Source organism: Mytilus californianus, unplaced genomic scaffold (genome assembly GCF_021869535.1).
Source record: "Mytilus californianus isolate M0D057914Y unplaced genomic scaffold, xbMytCali1.0.p SCAF_4, whole genome shotgun sequence".
Lineage (NCBI taxonomy): Eukaryota > Metazoa > Mollusca > Bivalvia > Mytilida > Mytilidae > Mytilus > Mytilus californianus.
Genome location: NW_026262690.1, coordinates 65,863,618 through 65,883,565, shown reverse-complemented (window position 1 = coordinate 65,883,565; position 19,948 = coordinate 65,863,618). Strand labels below are relative to the sequence as shown.

The following is a 19,948-nucleotide window of genomic DNA, read 5'->3' as shown; positions in this document are numbered from 1 at the left end:
TCTTTCTAAAAGTTAACAGGTACCGCAGGTGGTTTAAAAATAAAATTTCGGTCTTCACAAATTGAAACAAGCTTAGATAAACTATGATGGTACAGTTCCTTGGACTATTCATGCAACAGAATAGACACAAGTGGAATATAGTTTTTAATTTTAAATCCAATAATCAGAAAGCTAATTGAAGAATTTCGGTCAAAATTTAAATGTTCCATCCATAGAAGTTTCGTTTTCTCTATCGTTTACCCAGAAACGTATACTATTTTTTTATAATATGTCTAGTTTACCCGATTATTTTTTTCTGATTTTGTCGTTTGTTCGGAAGAACTTTCAAAGAATATGTGAACATCTTTCCATGACTATGGTAAATTTTCTAAAGACTACAGGTAAACTATTATAGGTAAAAAGCGCAAATGTCTTGTCAATTTTGTCCAGGTGTATCAATGATTAAAGCGCAAATGTCCATAATGTTTGAAGCGCAAATGTCCTTTAGTGTTACAGGTAAAAAAACGCAAGCGTCCTGCGTCCGTCTGGTCACGCCTTGTCTTTCACGATCAAGACAATGCGTTGCCCGATCTTTCACGGTCAATTTTGATAAAAAATCAACAAAATTCAATATTTTCAAAAAAAAATAAAAATGAACGGTTTCAAGCAAATAAAACCTTTTATTTTACTGTACTATCTGACACACCAAAGGTTCAGTTTCAAATATATCATTATATATTGGAATGTGACCATTATAGGTACAAAACGAGTTTTTTTTTTATGAATCCCATAGACTCGTGTTGCGCCTTTTGTGTTTTCTCATAAAGTACTGCATATTTTCTTTATCTTATTGGACAGTATTATTGAGAAAGTTGAATCATTTTGACAGACATATTTTTTGTTTCGGATTTGTTCCGCGTTTTAAAAATACAGCAGATTTTTCACAGATTTGAAGTAGAATTACAATTAATCACATTCACGATCCGATCGCAATGCTTGACCACCGTTAGGTATTCTTTCACGATCTTTTTTCTCGATATACCGAATGACAGCCGTGAACATACCTTAATCATTATTTGCCTTATTATTTCTAGACAGGAATAAGCATGAAATATTTGCCACTTAATGTAAAACAAAATGATAAAATCATATACGACATCGTGGAAAATAATGGACGTTGCATCACGGATCATATACAAGTAGGCAACATGGGTTATATTGGTAATAATACATAATAGTTCAGTGATCAAGTCCACGAGTTTTTAACTTTAATGGACCACCCTATGATTATTTATTTTAATAATATTTAAAAAAAACATTCAACAAGTATTTCTACATGTTCTTAAAATAACAACTTTTCTTTATTTTCAATTTTGAAACAAACTATATTTAAGCAAATTTAGGACAATCTTTATTGGACAAGGTTTTTTCTTAACTATATTAAGCATAATTGTAGGTTTTGGATGAAGTGTAAAAGTATACACCTTTAGGACATACAATACAGTTACAGGGGAGGTAATGAGGTTATTTTTCGCCACTTCAAACTGTGACATATTGGGGAAAAGATGCATTTTTCGACTGATTTTAATCAGTAGCTTGAAATAAAACGAGTACATCGACCCCCTGAATTTTAAATGGCGTTTGGTTTGATTATGTATGAAGATTATTGGTACCAATTTTTATGAAAAAATCACCGATAATTTTGTTTTTAAATTAGATAAATATACAGCAAAAGATAAATTATTTCTAAACAATTGTTGCACAAATTTTTAGCATAGTTATGATAAGATATCCAAAATGTTTTTACAATAATCCGCTCGTGGTTATCTTTTGAAACAAAAAGTTCGGTATGTCTGTCCAAAGGATATATATGTCCAAGAAACCGAAATTTTGAGTAAATGTCTACCCTATTTTTCTCTAAAAGTAGCACATGAAGGTATTTTTTTCATTACATTTTTGAATTGACTAGGTGAAAATTAGCTTGTATTCAAATTTTCGTAAAAAATCATCGTGGGATCAAAACTGTATCGTATGCCCTTGATGTTAAAAGAACCCTCTACTATCCACAATTTCGCAGCGAAGTTGTGTTCAAGTTAATAATTTCTGTCGTACAATGGAAAGTATTTTAAATACAAAGCATGCACACATGAATGACTGTGACTAATGGAAAGAAAAAATAAATTTAAGTTTTTTTTTTTTACAGTCTGCTATCGTGTTAGCATATCGGTACATAACTATATGGTAGTTTTTACTTCGGCGACTCGATGTAAAGTGTCAAACCAGATGCGATAGTCTTATAATTATTAAATTATTTTATCCCACGTTTTCCAAAATGAGTGAAGTTTAGAAATTCAGCCTTGTGAAAATATCAAACCTTGTCAGTGCTTGTTTTTGTATTATCTTAGTATGTTCGATACCTAAAATATAGACACCCGAAAAATGTAAAATACATTTGTATGTTAGAACGCAAAGAAAAAAACAACTTAAACAAAACCACCAAAACCGTCCTTATATTGTTCGATACCTAAAATACAGACAGCTTAAAAATATGAAACACTTGAGAGTGCAAAAAATAAAACGACTTAAACAGAACAACAAAAACCCGTCTTAGAACAACTTTGCATGAAGGAGTTGCATCCTTTGCTTTACATTCATAACTTATCTAGCCTCGAGACGATAGAAAGCTACATATTGGTGAAATCTGTATGTGGCCCTCAAGATGAGGAGGTAAAATAAATAAACAAAGGATGATATTATACACCTCAGTTTCACTAAGAGGGGACAAGAAAAAATGTTTTACCAATACATAGAAACACTAGACGCAATTTGAAAACACTAAATCTGGTGGTAATAAAAATATATTTGTTAATAAGATAAGATTATTCTACTTTTAAATAAACCACTAAGGCAAAGTTGTTCTACTAGTTACAGCGTTCATTCAATTTCTGCATTTTGTATTCCAAATAACTTGTGCATTGGCTTTACAAGTTTCGACCTTGAACATACTTACAAACTCATGTATTGCGACTTTCCATGTAGGTTGAAATGTGAAAGCTCTGCTACGTGTACATTCAACAGACAGAGCTTTTAGTTGTTTATGTTATGCCTTATATTTAGACAGGGCAAAGTTATACATCCATTCAATGTTATCGTCCTGAACATGCATGACATATTTGACACTGAATGTTAAACAACAATCAATCAATCAATCAATCATCTACCCATTTTTACTACTGTATGAATATTATCACTGTAAACAGCAACTTTCGACATGGTCCATCTTAACATGTATTTTAAATTTATTTATACAGGAGAAACTTCAATTTGATTCCAAGAGAGGCGATAATGGACAGACAGAGATCTCTAACTAAGGTATCTGTATATAACTGTTAAGAGGAAACTTTCTGAATCAATAAATGTTGAATGTAACTGAAACCCGAGTTTAACTGTGCGTATTGCTATGTGTTTCTTTTTTCTACATTGGCTAGAGGTATAGGGGGAGGGTTGAGATCTCACAAAACATGTTTAACCCCGCCGCATTTTTGCGCCTGTCCGAAGTCAGGAGCCTCTGGCCTTTGTTAGTCTTGTATGTTTTTTAATATTAGTTCATTTATATGTTTTGGAGTTTAGTGTGACGTCCATTTTCACTGAACTAGTACACAATTTTATTTAGGGGCCAGCTGAGTACCACCTCCGGGTGCGGGATTTTCTCGCTGCATTGAAGACCCATTGGTGGCCTTCGGCTGTTGTCTGCTCTTTGGTCGGGTTGTTGTCTCTTTGACATATTCCCCATTTCCATTCTCAATTTTATTTTAATAAGTGCAGTAATTCTCAAGTACTTTTTAAAAGGGCAATGATTTATCAATTACAAAATTTAACCAACTCCCCATTTGATCTATTAATTTTCTCGGTCTTTGATTATCTTTTGATCAAATTTATACAGATTGTAGCGATTTTAGTTTTGATAGTTTAATTTATTATTACGTAACATGTCTTTGAATTAATACTTTTGGTTTAAATAACATTTCAATATAAATTACATTTCAATAGGGTACCGCCCGCTATTTTGTTTATTTGAACGATGTCTAAATTATTCAATTTCACCGTCCGGTATATCTTTAGAAATGCCAGGTACCCCATCTTTGGAACCGTCGGGGTACCGCCTGTAATTAGGTATATAAGGGGATACGAGAGAGATCAGAGAGAGGAGTTGTTAAGAGGATAGTTAGAGAACGAGAGGACAGTAATATTGTGTTAGAGAGATAAAAGGATTATTTTCAGTAACAGAAATTATTCAGCTTTATTATGTTAAACTGATATTCTATCTTTAACAGATTACATTGTGATTTTATTTGAGACTTTGTGTTGTGGTTTGTTTTCTTTGTGCCATGGATTTTACGTAACTGACGCTACCTCAAAAAAAACCATTGACGAACAAGAATCCATACAAAACGACACGCTACAATATGTATAAAAAGACGTCTTGTTATGGTATACTACTACATACTGAAGTTATTTTGGAAGGGATATTCACTTGATTTACACGAGAGAGCAATATCATAATAGATATAAAATAACTAATATGAGGTTTAGCTAGCTATAAAACCAGGTTTAACCCACTATTTTCTTAATTCGGATATTCGGAAAATGCCTGCACCAAGTCCGGAATATGACAGTTGTTTTCCATTCGTTCCGTTGGTTGATACATTCGAGTGTTTGAATTTGTCAGATTTTATGGACCCCTTTTTTGTATTTACCTTAGAGTTCGGTATTTTGTCATTTTTTTTTTTATGTATAAATGTAAGAGTTGTTTACGTCTACGTCATTTGGTCTCCGATGGATAGTTGTCTCATAAGCAATCATACCACAATTCCTATTTTTCATATTGAAGGCCTTCCAAGATATTTGCATTTTGATGTTAACTTGAATGTTTTATTTATACGGGACACTAATAAGAGACAAAGATGTGATATATTTTCCTACATATCACAACAAAAAAACCAGCTGATTAGTAATGGAAGGGAATTTGTTTGTTTCTTTGTATGTCCTATATTAAATTATAGTAAATAAAATTTCATCATAGTGAGCATGAAACACAAAGCAAGGGATACAACTCCCATCATATATTTATAAAGCAGGTGCACGTTTTTTTTTTACACACAATTGAATGATTACCAACAAAGTGATCCGTCGGTAAAGACACCCAACCGGTCTTCGTGATCCAGAGAGAGAACTGTTGTCAATTGAATAAACTCCTGGATTTAATTGACAGAACTTAAAGATAAAAGGGTAATTGTTTTTTGTCAATTGTCAAAAGACTAAGTCTCAAAAAATATAAACTATTTTATTTATACATCATATTTCTAAATTTCTATATAAAGCGTAACTGTATAGCTATTCGGTAACAGATAACGTGTCAAACATCGCTAATCATTGAACCTGATTTAAATCTCTGCTATCCTGTTGGTTCATACGAAAAGAATTCTTTCGGTTTCCTTTGGATGACGTCAACTAGGAAGATATCACCTTTTAATAATGAAACAATAAACAATTCTTTTCTATTCCTCAAATATACTTTTGGACTTTAAATATCAGTATGATGTCATTATACCTTGAAAAGTTACATAACAACTACACAAGGAATGTTTCCTATGATTAACTTCTTTTTTTGTACTTGCATGTAGTTTAAAAATTGCAATATGAGTAATGATTAAACCACTTTTGTAACCAATCGGATATTTTTTTTTAAACAACATTTGTAACAGTTGTATGAATTAAAAAAAGTATTTCTTACATTCTTAACAACCTTTTGAAGGAAACAAAATGTTTTTGTTTTGTTCTACGAACTGAGCAATGAATAAACTAAAAACAAACATTTCATCAACAATAAATAAAATTAATAAACAAAATAACATATATAACAAATGCCATTTAATAGATGTAAAAGCTGCCCTTGAAGAAGTCTTGATTATATACAAATTTTGCATTTCCTGTGATGGTTCTGATACTTCTGTGATTGGACAACAATGTACAAAATATCTGAATGGTCCTTCTATGAAAAATACATATGTCCTGGTTTTTATAACGATTGTTCCTATGAAATGGCATATAGGAAGACTAGTTCATTCAAATGTGACAAACAAAATATAATTATAACAAATAAAATAATAAATGTACAATCTTTGATATCGTTTATCATATGTGTTCTCTTGGTATATCTACTGGTTTACATATGCTTTACGACTAGAAATTAAGCAAACAATACCTTTTAAAAAAGCACATTTTAACAAATGATCAAATAAAATGCATATCCTTTTCACTTAATAAGTAAAACATTTGCATAGACTCAAATACATGTTCTCAGGCAATTGTATGCTTGAAATGCAATAGCATAGACAACTATATCCATATGATTTTTAAAAGTTCAATTTCCTATTTTGTACCGTTTTCATTTGATCTCAATTACTGTAACCATATTACAAGTGGGACATTTATAGACCAAATTAGGTTTCGACACCAATATGCTAATTTCATCACCTTTCTTCAGTTTAAAATATTCAACTATTCGAACGGTCTGAAGAGTTTGACTGCCATTACAAATTGGAAGTGTTTTAGACAAAAGATAAACATTGTCTAGTCTGTTTTTCTTCATTAATGTTACATCGACATTGTCTTGAATCGTGTGATTCAACCTTGATTCTCGCTTGAACAGCAACTGGACGGATACAAAGTATGTGTTTGTTTTTCGGATAATTATTTTGTTGTCGTGAAATGACAAAATTTCTTTTCTTGTTACAAGACGATGTGCCGATTTTGTACTGTTCATCAAAGCGCTTGGAATAATGCCATTTTCCTTATCGCCTGTAATAAAAACCATAATGGAAAAATTAATTAAAAATCCGAATTACCTATTTATTTAAAGAGACTTAACATATATATATATATATATTATATATATAGAAGTCTATAAAAAGGACCAACCAGTAAATTTAATATGTACCGGATCGTAAAGAATAGACGATACTGCGCAGATAAGGAAAAAATTATATAAGTCTAAAGATTTGCACAACGGTATTAATATAAGATGGTAATATACGAAGATGATGTTATAAAATCGTGTTGACAAATATTTCGGCTTAACAAATAGCCTTCGTCAGTGTCAAGAATTATTGTCAACACGATTTTATAACATCATCTTCGTATATTACCATCTTATATTAGTACCGTTGTGCAAATCTTTAGACTTATATGTAGTATATATATAATCCGGCTGAGGGAAAAACAAAAATTTGTTATCGCAAATTTGAAGATCTAACATTGTTGGGCTAAATTTGAGACGAATTATATGTATAATATGGTGTTAGCCCTGTATAACCACGTGTAATCCGATGGAGAATGTCTGTCATAAAGTTGTCACATGTTTAGACGTGTATATATATATATATATATATATAATGTTGTTTGTGCTGTATTTAGACCCCTCTACCAAGAAATTTGTCTGCATGCACACGTATAAAAATTGCGGTTTTTATCTTACGCAATCATAGGTTTGAACGTTGTTTTCAATTTAGACTTGTTTATATATATATATATATATATATATATATATATATATATACCAGTCTAAAAGGGTACAACATCACCAAAAAATGACAATAAACGAACAAATGTAACTATAAATATTTCGGATAACAGATATCCTTCATCAATATGAGCACGATGTAAAATGAATCAGATAAATCTATTCTGATTATTGAACTATAGCAATCTTGAATTCTATACAATAAAAAAAGTGAAACAGTTTCACCCGAACATCATATGTAGAGACGCTAATAAATTTTTAAAATTTCCAAAAAACGACTCAAAGACATGCCTAAAATGAAAATAGTAATTATAGATATGAACTGGCACAACTTTAAAATTCCAAAATGACGTCAGTTAAGATGTTACAACAACTGCGTGTAAATACATTCCCAAAAGAACAGCACTGATCGATATAAGCTGGTAAAATATGACAAACAGAGGCTGCGTATTTATCATTCCAAATAAATAGCAGTTTTATAATGAAAAGAAAAAATAATAGTAAATTTGGGCTAAGGTTAAAAGTTGGACGTGGATGCGTACTTGTATATCCCTACCAAATGAAAAGAACCCTGGTATTTAAACTAGTAAAATTCCAAAAATTCCAAAAGAATCCTTAAAACTGTAAGAGTCAAGTAAGGAAGCCGGAGTAACTGGAAACAAATGATGTCAGGAAAATGAGTGATGGTAGGGAAAATGAGTGACTCATTCTATGTTTTTTCATTTATGCCCTCTGGGGAAACTGTCCTTAGCTTTCTTACCCAAAACCTTTCCCGAGCAAGTCTTTCGGCCCTTGACCAACCCTCGTTGTTGTCTATGATTGCGATTGTAAGGTTTTTGAGATCAGCTTGGGCGTGCCCAGGTGATCTCAAATGACGACTTACGGGGAGGTCGGGCTTGCAGGTGTAGTCACTTCGATGACCATTCATTCGTTTGTTGAAAGGCTGTTCTGTCTCGCCAATATACTGCATGCCACATCGACACTGAAGAAGGTATACAACATTCTGTGTTTTGCAAGTTACATTACAAAATATAGTGTACACAGACCCAGTGGAGTGGCAAGTAAATGTTTGAGTATTCAGTATTTGCTGGCAAGTCAGACATCGTCTGTTACCACACGACTTGCACCATCCTGCAGTTGAACAGCTTTTATTAGAGGAGACGTCAGCTCTCACAAATAAGTCTTTCAGACTTGCTTTTAGCTTTTCGGAGCTTTCTTAGCTTTTCGGAGACCAGCAAGTCCGACCTCCCCGTAAGTCGTCATTTGAGATCACCTGGGCACGCCCAAGCTGATCTCAAAAACCTTACAATCACAATCATAGACCACAACGAGGGTTGGTCAAGGGCAGAAAGACTTGCTCGGGAAAGGTTTTGGATAAGAAAGCTAAGGACAGTTTCCCCAGAGGGCATAAATGAAAAAAAAATAGAATGAGTCACTCATTTTCCTGACATTTGTTTCCAGTTACTCCGGCTTCCTTACTTGACTCTTACAGTTTTAAGGATTCTTTTGGAATTTTTGGAATTTTACTAGTTTAAATACCAGGGTTCTTTTCATTTGGTAGGGATATACAAGTACGCATCCACGTCCAACTTTTAACCTTAGCCCAAATTTACTATTATTTTTTCTTTTCATTATAAAACTGCTATTTATTTGGAATGATAAATACGCAGCCTCTGTTTGTCATATTTTACCAGCTTATATCGATCAGTGCTGTTCTTTTGGGAATGTATTTACACGCAGTTGTTGTAACATCTTAACTGACGTCATTTTGGAATTTTAAAGTTGTGCCAGTTCATATCTATAATTACTATTTTCATTTTAGGCATGTCTTTGAGTCGTTTTTTGGAAATTTTAAAAATTTATTAGCGTCTCTACATATGATGTTCGGGTGAAACTGTTTCACTTTTTTTATTGTATAGAATTCAAGATTGCTATAGTTCAATAATCAGAATAGATTTATCTGATTCATTTTACATCGTGCTCATATTGATGAAGGATATCTGTTATCCGAAATATTTATAGTTACATTTGTTCGTTTATTGTAATTTTTTGGTGATGTTGTACCCTTTTAGACTGGTTATATATTATATTTTGTAGTGTACTGTATCATATTTATATGATCCATCGCCCCGTAAGATTTATCGTTGGCTATCATTCAGTCATTTTATATATATATATATCTGGTTTATATTGTCTGCGCTTTGATTAAGGGATCTTTCTTGGGGTGCTTTTTGAAACTTAGATATATTCCTTCATTTCTTTTAAAATCCGATGCTGAAGGTTATACGCGAGAATAAAATGACGGGCATCTTGGAACACAAATGATAGGCACTAGAGTTAGCAAATTTTAACATAATTTCGTAATAGTAGTAAATTAAATGGTGTGCTTATTTTGAAAGTCATGTGGCACTTCAAAAACTCCCTTAACAAAAAAATACATATAATATTTTGAAAACTGCCAATCAAATTATTAAATTCATAGTATAAAACCGCTTAAATTGCATGGATGCAACGAAAAGAATAAGTTTACAATATAACTGTGTGCTTGAAAATTGGAACTACGGCGTTGACCAAAGTATATTACAGACAAATTTTGATACATGCAAGATTGTTAGAAAAATTTTGTCCGAACAGACCAACTACAAACCTATCATGAAGAACCGTTCATACTTTTTTTAACGCGCATCGAGTGCAATGTTTTCCTAAGACATTTCGCTTGATTGTTTGTCCATCCCGATAGTAAATGCTATGATTTTATTAATTCCGCACAGCATCGAGAGGCCGCAGCGTCAGTACAGACCCACTGTTGGACAAAAGAATTAGATTTTATGTAGCACCCTAAGGGTAACACATGTCTCGCAATTTAATTCCATACAATAAATATTATGGAGATGTCATGATATGATAGATCTTTTAACATCTTCTAGAAGTTCTTAGTTTTTTGTGTCTTTTTTTTGTTGTTGCTTTATTTTGACCAAGTTCTTTCACACTATTCTTAAGCTAAAATCTAAAATGACTTCGTGTATTTTGATGTCATTTTCCTTCTTAATACGTTACATAACTAGTTCCTTTTTTATTATCTTATCTCGGTATCAGATTAAAAATATGTATTCAATTAAGTGAAATCTCAAATTAATAAGTACGTTAACAGTTAGATTCAGAACATGAAAAATGGGACATATAGAAACTAACACACATATCCGCGAAAAATATTAACTTACCTTTATTACTGTGGAAGGAAATGTAGGTTTGTGCAGCTCCTAAAGGTAGACTTTGATTGTCTTTAATTTGCATCTAAAAATGAAAAAAGCATGCGTAAAATCAGAGGATTCAAATTAAATATAAATATAATATAGAGACAAAAAAAAAAGGAATTGACATACAATTAAAATAACACTTAATAGATTTGGTGCATCCTAAACGCTATTCTGGTATACCTTCATCAAGAACGCTCAAACACAAACATGTGAAAGCCATAAATATAAATATGTAGACATATAAGAAGTTGATCAAAAGGGATCTTTAAATGAATAACCAAATATATCGAAGGTCAACTTTGCCAAATTGAGGCTTTCTTTTTAACTCACGCTACTGTTGAATACAGTTTAGTAACTTGTTTTGTTTTCTAATTTTATTACCTGGCCTTGTAATGTTTACCATATTTTTAATATAAATGTAAACTTAGTAATCTTATAGAAAGATACTTACGACGTGAACTAAATACTGAAGATGTGCTGATGAAAAATTTGAACACAATGGGGGTTTGTTACTTTCCAGAACACATAAGGTTTCTATATGGCCTGTTTTACGAGGTAAACTGAAGACAACACTAATGGATACGATGCACAAAAAGTTAACAGTTAATGACAGGAATAACCAATGCCTCAATCTCAAACATGTATTTTGAGTTGATGGTGAATGTTTGATATTTTTATCAGTATCATTGGTCTGTCCTAACAACGTTTCCTGAGTCGTAGGTATTTGATCTTGATCTTGATCTTCATTAGTAAAATCAAGCGTTAAACTTATTGCACTATCGTCATTGGATATCCTGCTTCCACTTTCTAGACTTCCTCCGCTGTTATTCTTGTGATTAGTAGGAAGGGAATCTTGTGTTTCTTGCTGCTCGTCTAGAGTTGAATTCGAGTTGTATCCGCTTGAATTTGCTCCGTTTACGTGTTGAATGTCATCTTCGTTACTACTGCTTCTAGTTAAGCAAATGTCAGGTAATTTAGAATCGGTTTCGATTATTTCATTGATAAAATCATTAGTACTGAGTCGGGGTGTTAGTTTGATATCCATTTGTTTCAATTTTTTTATAAAAGGCCCAAGGTTTTAGGTTATCGATTTACGCTGAACACTGCAATTGTTTTACAATTGGGTAGTACGACATGGTATACGAAGATCCATCGTTGTATTGAATTAATCGTAAAAGCGTCAAAATGAGTCTGAAACCAAAACAATAAAGACACATATTATAACTTATTAATGTGAAAAGGATTACATTACAATTTCTATACGAAAAAACAGTTTTATATGAAGTATACATAAGACTTCCATTCTGTATCTGTATATATATTGTGCATCTTATTTGAATCTCGATTACATATTGTATATGGCGAAATGCCTTCGGTTAATGTAGTCGCTGTATTTCCCCCTTTTAAAATTTAAAACATATTCTTTGGAAAGAATTACAACGATCGTATAGCTTAATAACGAAAGAAGGATTATTCTTACATACACATGGTTAAATATAACCAATTTCTTGGTAAATTCATGGTTATCAAAAAACCTTCCTTACTTACTTGATAGTAAGTAATCAATGACACTAGTCACAGGAATGACTGGATATTTGAAAGTTTTGAAGTTCATTCAATTTCCCATAGTGTCCAATTTAAAAATGAAAAAACCGGTAAAACTAACTGTATTCTCTCTTGCAATAAATGTCAATTGATCAGATCCAAAATTTTATTCCAAAGTCACTATTCAATTTATATCTACTGAAAATTGCTACGTATGCACAATACTCCGATGGAGATCATCATTTTCGAGAAATGTTAGGGGTCGTGGGTTTGGTCCACGGCTGGGACAAACCAAAGACTTGAAAATTGGTATTTGCTAAGTACGCAGCACTTTGGAGTAAGATAAAGACTGGTCGGATCGGGGTCAGAATAATGTGACTGGTAAGGTTGACGCGTCGTTTCCCTTTTGAACTGGCACGTTAAATATCTGGCTTAGCTCGTCGGTCTAGTACAAAGCAGGGTCTATAATAATATCCAATATACATGTTCTCGTCATAATACAAATGCGATATTTGCCACTGGACGTGAAACACATATCCATCATTACCATCCCATTTTCGAGATTCAAATATAGAATCGACTCAACAAAATTTTAATTAAAACATACTTCCAAAAGTTGCACGAAAAAAATACTCCACCAGATAAGTGTAGATAACTAAACTTTAAATTTCAAAAAGATAAAAAATTACTTTAGAACTTTAAGACAAGAGTAGCCCTGTATCTTGTGAAAAAAATTATTGAAACTCGTAAATTTATATATACAAAGCATACGTAATAGTTCCTCAAGAATTACCCGAAGTTGCTGACTTAATTCTAAAAATATAAGACTGTAATTCCCTTTACACGTAAATCTAATGTTATACGTAAACATGAACTTACTTAGGAGCAAACACTTGAAATTCCAAAAAAAAAATAAAAATTAAATTTTACGTAGAATAGAACGAGAGTAATTAATTCTTATGTAATTAACATTCATTGAACACATTTGTTGAAATATCCCGAAATAAAGTTGCAGGCAATGATAACTGAACAAGTATTGGTTTCAACACATATTTCAGAGCTTTTGCTTTCACTGGTGGTCCTCAAGCTCTGACAAATGTTTTAAACCACACATACTAGGTAAAAAAACAAATAAGAAGCTTTTTTTTTTATTTATTTCAATATCAAAATAAAACGTATAATAAAATTACAGAATTCTTAGAAATTAAGAAAGTTGCTGAACTGTTTCGGTCGTTACATAACTTTCCCCAAAACCAATTATACAATACAACTTACCAATGAAAGTTCGTCTTACAGTAATTAGAGGTAGAATAACGATTATTTGACATTTGGGGAGTTACTTCATTTCTTTTTTTCTGCTAATGATAGGACAAGATCAGAGGGTATTTTTCCTGGGAATTTTTACCTGGAGAATCCTATTGATAGTCGATTTAAATACTATTTATATCAAGGTCATGTTTAAATATCATCATTTTTGATAATAAATATACCGCCAATATAAACACACCTGTCTTCGATTTTGGCCAAGGTAATAATAAACCAAACAAAACACTTAAAACAAATGTTTCATTTAAAAAATATAGGCCTAAAAAGATATCTGCTAGATAATCTTTATAAATATCTTGATGATATATTAAAATATATGGAATTACTTACATCTATAGCATCCAGTCAAATATGCACGTTTAATTCTTATCTATTTTTCGATGATGCTAATATGCTAAGTTTGAATCTGGTAACACTGCTGTAGCCCTATTGCATGTTTATTTTCATATACCCAGTACTAAGATGCAAGTTGTTAGATGTCTGTAAATTTTCAATACCTGTTAATTCTTTTATAAAAAGAAACAATCATCTTCCTGGATAAAATGATACGTCATTGATAATGGAAAATGAAAGTAGACACAAGTAATAGTAGATAGGAGCTCATTTATTGTTGAGGCAAACTGCATATACCTTAAAGTGTGATGCCGAAAAAGTCCAGTATCACCAATACACGTTTTTTTTCGTTCACAGGAAGGCCTTACTATATTTCCTAAAATTTCTTTGTTACTAGTATTATGATATACATGTACAAACTGATATTGTCAAATGGATTACTTTGTTGGTTTATGGAACCAATAACGAATTATCCTGTTATGTAATGAACCTAAAATAGGGGGGATATACTAAGGCAGTAATAAAAATCCATAATAATCAAAGCTTTCCCCAAATGTGAAATTGTTTAGGGGGAAAGGGGAGTTGCAAGATTTCACACTCATCCTTAAGAATTAAAAATTTTTAATAGTAACTTTTACCCAGTTAGGTTTTACTGCCCCGCCACAGTCATCACCTTTAGCTAAACATTTTCGGTGGGCGTATAATAAGCATGACGTGTGACTTTTGAAATGACCTCGATGTCAAATGTCATGGATGATCGCGTAAAGGGGCATTCTTTTGACCGCATAAGAGGATAAATTCGAACTCATCCGGTCGAAATCTGAACCTTAAATCCGATTTTAATGGTTTCTTTGAACAGTGAAAGCTGTACAGTTTAAGGAACAGCAGCAAAACTCTTTATGTGAAACCAACCTACTGTAACGGGTTGTTATCATGCGGGCCCACATTTTAAAAAATTAGCACGAGGTTTGTTCGTATACTAGTGTAGTATCATCTTGCAAGTTTTTGTCTTTGCATGGTTAAACAATCTCTATCTAGATGTAAAGCATCCGGTCATCTATCTTTTACTATGTTTCGCTGTACTTACTGATCATAATTTGACCTCAAGATCAAAAGTCATATTTAACTTTAAACCCTTTTCTAGCTTTTAATTAAAATTCGTAAGACATGCAAAAAAAGAAAATTCAAATAAAATAATTTAAAAAAAAATGATTTGAATATATTTGCGACAATTTTGTATTATATTGGCCAAAAAAATTCATTTTCTCCGATAACCTCCACCTAACACAGAGGTTAATTAAAATCAATGAAGTCTTCGCCAATTATCACCATTAAATGTGATATCCAGAATGACTTCAAAAGTCAATTGTCAATATTGAAAAATTAAAGTTAATAATATACATTGTTCATTCGAAAAAGGTACAAAGCAACGGCATATTTTCCGAGTCGGGTAAGCAGGTGCCAGTGTCTTAATTTTCATAATAAATAGGTCACTTTTGTTTTACTAGTTATACCTCCTAGTTGGAAACATACATCAATTATATTTTTATTAACATAAGTACAAATTTCAATTTAGTTATTTTACAAACTTTACAAGTTTACAACAACCAACGATACACAAAAACTAGACATTTAGTTCAATAATATAAGGTATACAAAATCAGTACAGAAAAAACCACTTATATAATTTTAAAACTATATATTCCGATAAAAATGATAAGCAAACACAAAAGGGCAAACATAACAATAAAACAATATATTATACAATGTCAACGAACGCTTGCAGTTACTGCAAGCAGTTTCAAAAAACTAAACCTGCTGATATAAAACCTTGCCGTCCTACACTAATATCGGTGGCTGTAATCATGAGTATATGTATCTATCATAAAAGCGAGAGAAACATGATCCTGTGCACTGTCCAGGATAAAACTTCACAGAATTTCATTGCATATAAAACAAAACAAAAAAAAGAGCGTAAATATAATTCAATTCAAACGTTTTATATCATGCAATCCAAGGTACAATGAGTTCATATGACATGTTTTATATTAATATATTTCTACCCTTGTGCATTTTTGTACGAAGTCACACTTATATTTTTATCAGTCGGATTTCCAGTAAGTGTAATGCTATTTTTAAACCTTCTTAGGAAGTATTGAAGTGGTATATTAAGAAAGTCATAAACCTAAGTTACCTGTTAAAGTTAGGGATGGATTTAAAGGAAGTAAAATTATTACAATAATCAGCGTGCACCCAATTATATTGGCACTGATTTAGAAATGTTAGATTTCGTCTAAAAGATTTATATACTAAAAGTACGATTAATTTAAACATTAAAAACACACACTGTTCCGAGATTCAGCTGTATTTTCGTAACCTAGAGCCACCCTTTAGCGTCTCAAAATATGAAAGTTTTCAACTTTTATCAAGAATAAGAAAATTATAATAATTTAAAAATAGATCTGCATGCTATAAAAAGCATGTCACTTAGATTCAAACTAAAAATAACATAAGAAAACTTGACTTGCTCGAGAACTTTAAGTGTAAATAACATGACTAAGTGTACATCGTGACATGAATTCTAAGTACGTACAGTACTTTGTCCATGTTATCAAAATTATATATCAACCATATAAATGTATTATATCAAAAGAAATCAACGATTAGTTCAAATACTTTTTAGGGATTCCCTATAAAAAGGACATTTGCTTTTACTTTCCTTATCTATAACACTACCAGACATACATGTACACAAAAGGCATTTATTATAGGCGATGGACATTTATAAATGAAAATAACACTTAATAAGTTTCATGCATCCGAAGGGTTTTTCTAGATATACCTCCGTCATGAATGATCAAACAGAAACATTAAAAGTCAATGAATAAAAACGTAGAAATGTTAGGAGCTTTTTTTTTTTACCAAAAGGTGATCTCAGAAGAATAGCCAAATTCGTCAAAAGTCAACTTTGCCAGATAGAGTTTGAACCTTTTCAACATTTAAATTATTTTTTAGTAGAACGAAAATATTCGCATTCATGTAAATGAGATGACAAGATTAAAAAAAGACCAGTTATCGTCACTTTTTGTCAGTATATTTCATTTATCTTCTTAACATGAGAATATTTAAATCTATCCTTTGACAAGGAAAGTGGTTACCAAAATTACTTTAATATGTCAATTGGTCAGTGTTTAATATTGACCAAATTTTCGTGAAATTAACTTTTTACGGCGTCCGATTTCGTACGAAATTTGAAGATACCGAAGACCAGTTACCGTCAGCACCGAAATTGATACAATTCTCTCTCAATGGTTGTCAGATGACTTTAAACACGGTCTCAAACTATTCTAATAAACTGTATAGTATCGATTTTTTTACATTAAATGTTATGAATCAATTTGGAGATAAGCAGATATTTTTTTATCGTTGAAGCGTCGTCTTCATTACGCAGGAGTTATCTCTCTTTACTTACCTCGTCAAAGTGTCTCATTTTAATTTACCACCCTTTATGATTAACGGTAAACCCCGGCGGTGAACAACGTGGAAAGCATGGCTGGAAGTGGAAGGAAATTGACTGACCAACTGTGAGGAGAAGAAATTTGAAACAGACGAATTAACAGTCAAGATTTTACTCAAAAAAGACCGCACATTTGGTTGTGATAGTCGACCGCGCGAGATCAGTTGAAATATGGTGAAGCTTCCAGACATCTCCAGTTTACACGCAGGTATTGGTAATTTCACTAAAACACGGTCAACATTTAATTTATAAGGTGGCAATACAGACATTTTTTTTCCATTTGTTATGATAAAACCATAGATATATAAACCCATAGTTAAAGCTCGTCAAAAGTTCCCTACTGATCTCTATTGTTAGATAAAAAGAACCATGACCAATTTGACTGTCTTTGATGTTTCATGTGTGTTGTCCTCAATCAAGTAACTCTAGCTACATCTCTTATCTGTTGATCTGTAATTTCATCTTGCTTGGCTAAAAGACAATTTGGCTTCAAAAATTGGTCATCTTGACAATATTTCCCTTTACGTGTGGTTGGGTACTTGCGACATTACAGATTATAGTCGTCCTGATAAGGTTATCACACTCAGAGATAACCCTGAGGAAGCTGCTACACAACTTATAAATAATCTCAAAGAATTTGTAACCCTTCTGTCTGAATATCCCGGTTGTGAACTCACATTTCTTGAAATACCCATATTTTCTATATACGTTTGGAACCGGCTTCACGATCATCCTGATCCCAACAGATTTAAAGCAGACGACAATACATTAATTAAACAAATTCTAGTTGTAAATGACCAGATAAGAGCTTTAAACAACGAGCATTCGACAAGATCACCAAGCTTTTCAGCCGATATTTATCATTCAATTGCATGCAACTCGAAAAACACACACAGGTATGGTAGAGACTTATATAACTTCAATTTATACCTTGATGGCATTCATCCAAAAAGTGCGCTAGCTAGAGTATGGCTCCGTAAATTAGCTCACAGAATCAAATTTGACTGTTGGTAAAAATATATTATTATAGACAAATTAGTTCTATTTAAATTTTAATAAACAACAAATCTACATTCTATTTTACACTAAAAACTGTATAGGGCGATGGTGGGACTTACCACAACGTCCCAACAGTACTCGCAATAAATATTTTGATGGTCATATAATAATTATATTGAATATTACAACTTTCTTATCATTTACTTTATAAGTAATCAGAATTTTAAAGATGGATATCCAACAATATAAAGTTAATAATATACACAAAAAAACAACTTGGACAGTGCACATGTACTTGCACAAAGTAGTTATAACAACTACTACACACTTAATGTAGAAAAATCACTGAAAAAGGAGCTCGAAAGTACTAAAAGATCTGTAATAGAGTATGCTTACACTTGCGGTGGCGTTACCATCAAAATGGACACCATATCTTTCGAATTATTCATATATTCTTTGGAGCAATATTTTAACAATCCTATTTTCAAGTTTCATGATTACCGCAAATCCATAGCAACAGACAAAGGAGGAAATAATGTTCAATATACTTACCAAATATTTGACAATCCTACCAATAGTTAAACAATTAATGCATATTTAACGAAATGCAACTTACTGATCAATGGGGAAAATTTAGACAAATTGTTCGATAGAGATATTGAACACATACATAAGATTATGTCTAATACACAAATCAATGGCGCAAATATAAACACCGACCTTCTGAATAAAAACCTAGCATCAAAACTAATTGATGCGCTGGGCTGTCTCCAAAAATCAGCAACACATGTACAGCATCCTAGCTTATCTGAGTGCAAATCTACAAAAAGCACGAATGAGGAAAAATGTATTAAGTGCAATAGGAACTGCAAATCTAGGGCAGTATTGTGCCAAAACAATCATTGGGTACACTATAAATGTGACAAGTTGTCCGAAGATGTTATATCCTCTATCGAAAAGAATGATAAAACATATCAATGTAAAAGCTGTGACAGTACACAGGTAAATACACTTGACACACAGAAGGGCAATGGTGGGACTTACCACAACGTCCCTTCTGTGTTAAAGTACCACCAATCCCGTATAACATGTACTAGTCCTGAAACACAGCTGAAACTATGTGGAAATAACATCCGATCAGACGAAACACATATTACCGGTGCAAGATCCCTACTTATAGAGGAGAACCCACTATAATGCTCTGTCTGTGATAAATCCCTAGATGATACAGAAAATATTTGTCCTGATTGCAAATTAGTATGTCATGACAGCTGCCTTGATAACCATACAAATTCCTGTTACATTTTTCTTGGCATGATAGATCAGAGATCTGACTTAAACACAACGGAAACAAATAACAAACTCCATACCTCTACAAATTCTATCTTGATACAGGACGTCATTGATCAG

The 19,948-nt window shown here is 32.2% G+C and overlaps 1 protein-coding gene across 3 annotated transcripts; it reads right to left on the bottom strand.

The window, feature by feature from the left end:
- Positions 1–5,309: 5,309 nt before the first annotated feature.
- Positions 5,310–14,212, bottom strand: LOC127738365 (uncharacterized). Of its 3 annotated transcripts, none has more exons than XM_052249572.1 (4): positions 14,020–14,212; positions 11,270–12,009; positions 10,783–10,855; positions 5,310–6,840 (listed from the first exon to the last, which is right to left on the bottom strand). In XM_052249572.1, exons 2-4 carry the CDS (start codon positions 11,861–11,863, stop codon positions 6,428–6,430), a joined length of 1,080 nt encoding a protein of 359 aa, XP_052105532.1. In that variant the 5' UTR covers positions 11,864–12,009; positions 14,020–14,212; the 3' UTR covers positions 5,310–6,427. The 3 variants fall into 3 exon arrangements, with proteins under 3 accessions (XP_052105532.1, XP_052105531.1, XP_052105533.1); XM_052249571.1 differs by lacking the exon at positions 14,020–14,212 and adding an exon at positions 13,639–13,702; XM_052249573.1 differs by lacking the exon at positions 14,020–14,212 and adding an exon at positions 13,053–13,078.
- Positions 14,213–19,948: the final 5,736 nt, after the last annotated feature.

What these genes read in the sequence shown, in the direction of transcription:
- LOC127738365 (XM_052249572.1), bottom strand. Translation starts at nt 11,863, where the DNA reads ATGGATATCAAACTAACACCCCGACTCAGTACTAATGATTTTATCAAT. An exon ending in TTCAGTATTTAGTTCACGTC is followed by an intron (nt 10,856 to 11,269) that starts GTAAGTATCTTT and finishes TTTCATTTTTAG; the next exon opens with ATGCAAATTAAAGACAATCA. An exon ending in TTCCTTCCACAGTAATAAAG is followed by an intron (nt 6,841 to 10,782) that starts GTAAGTTAATAT and finishes TTTTTATTACAG; the next exon opens with GCGATAAGGAAAATGGCATT.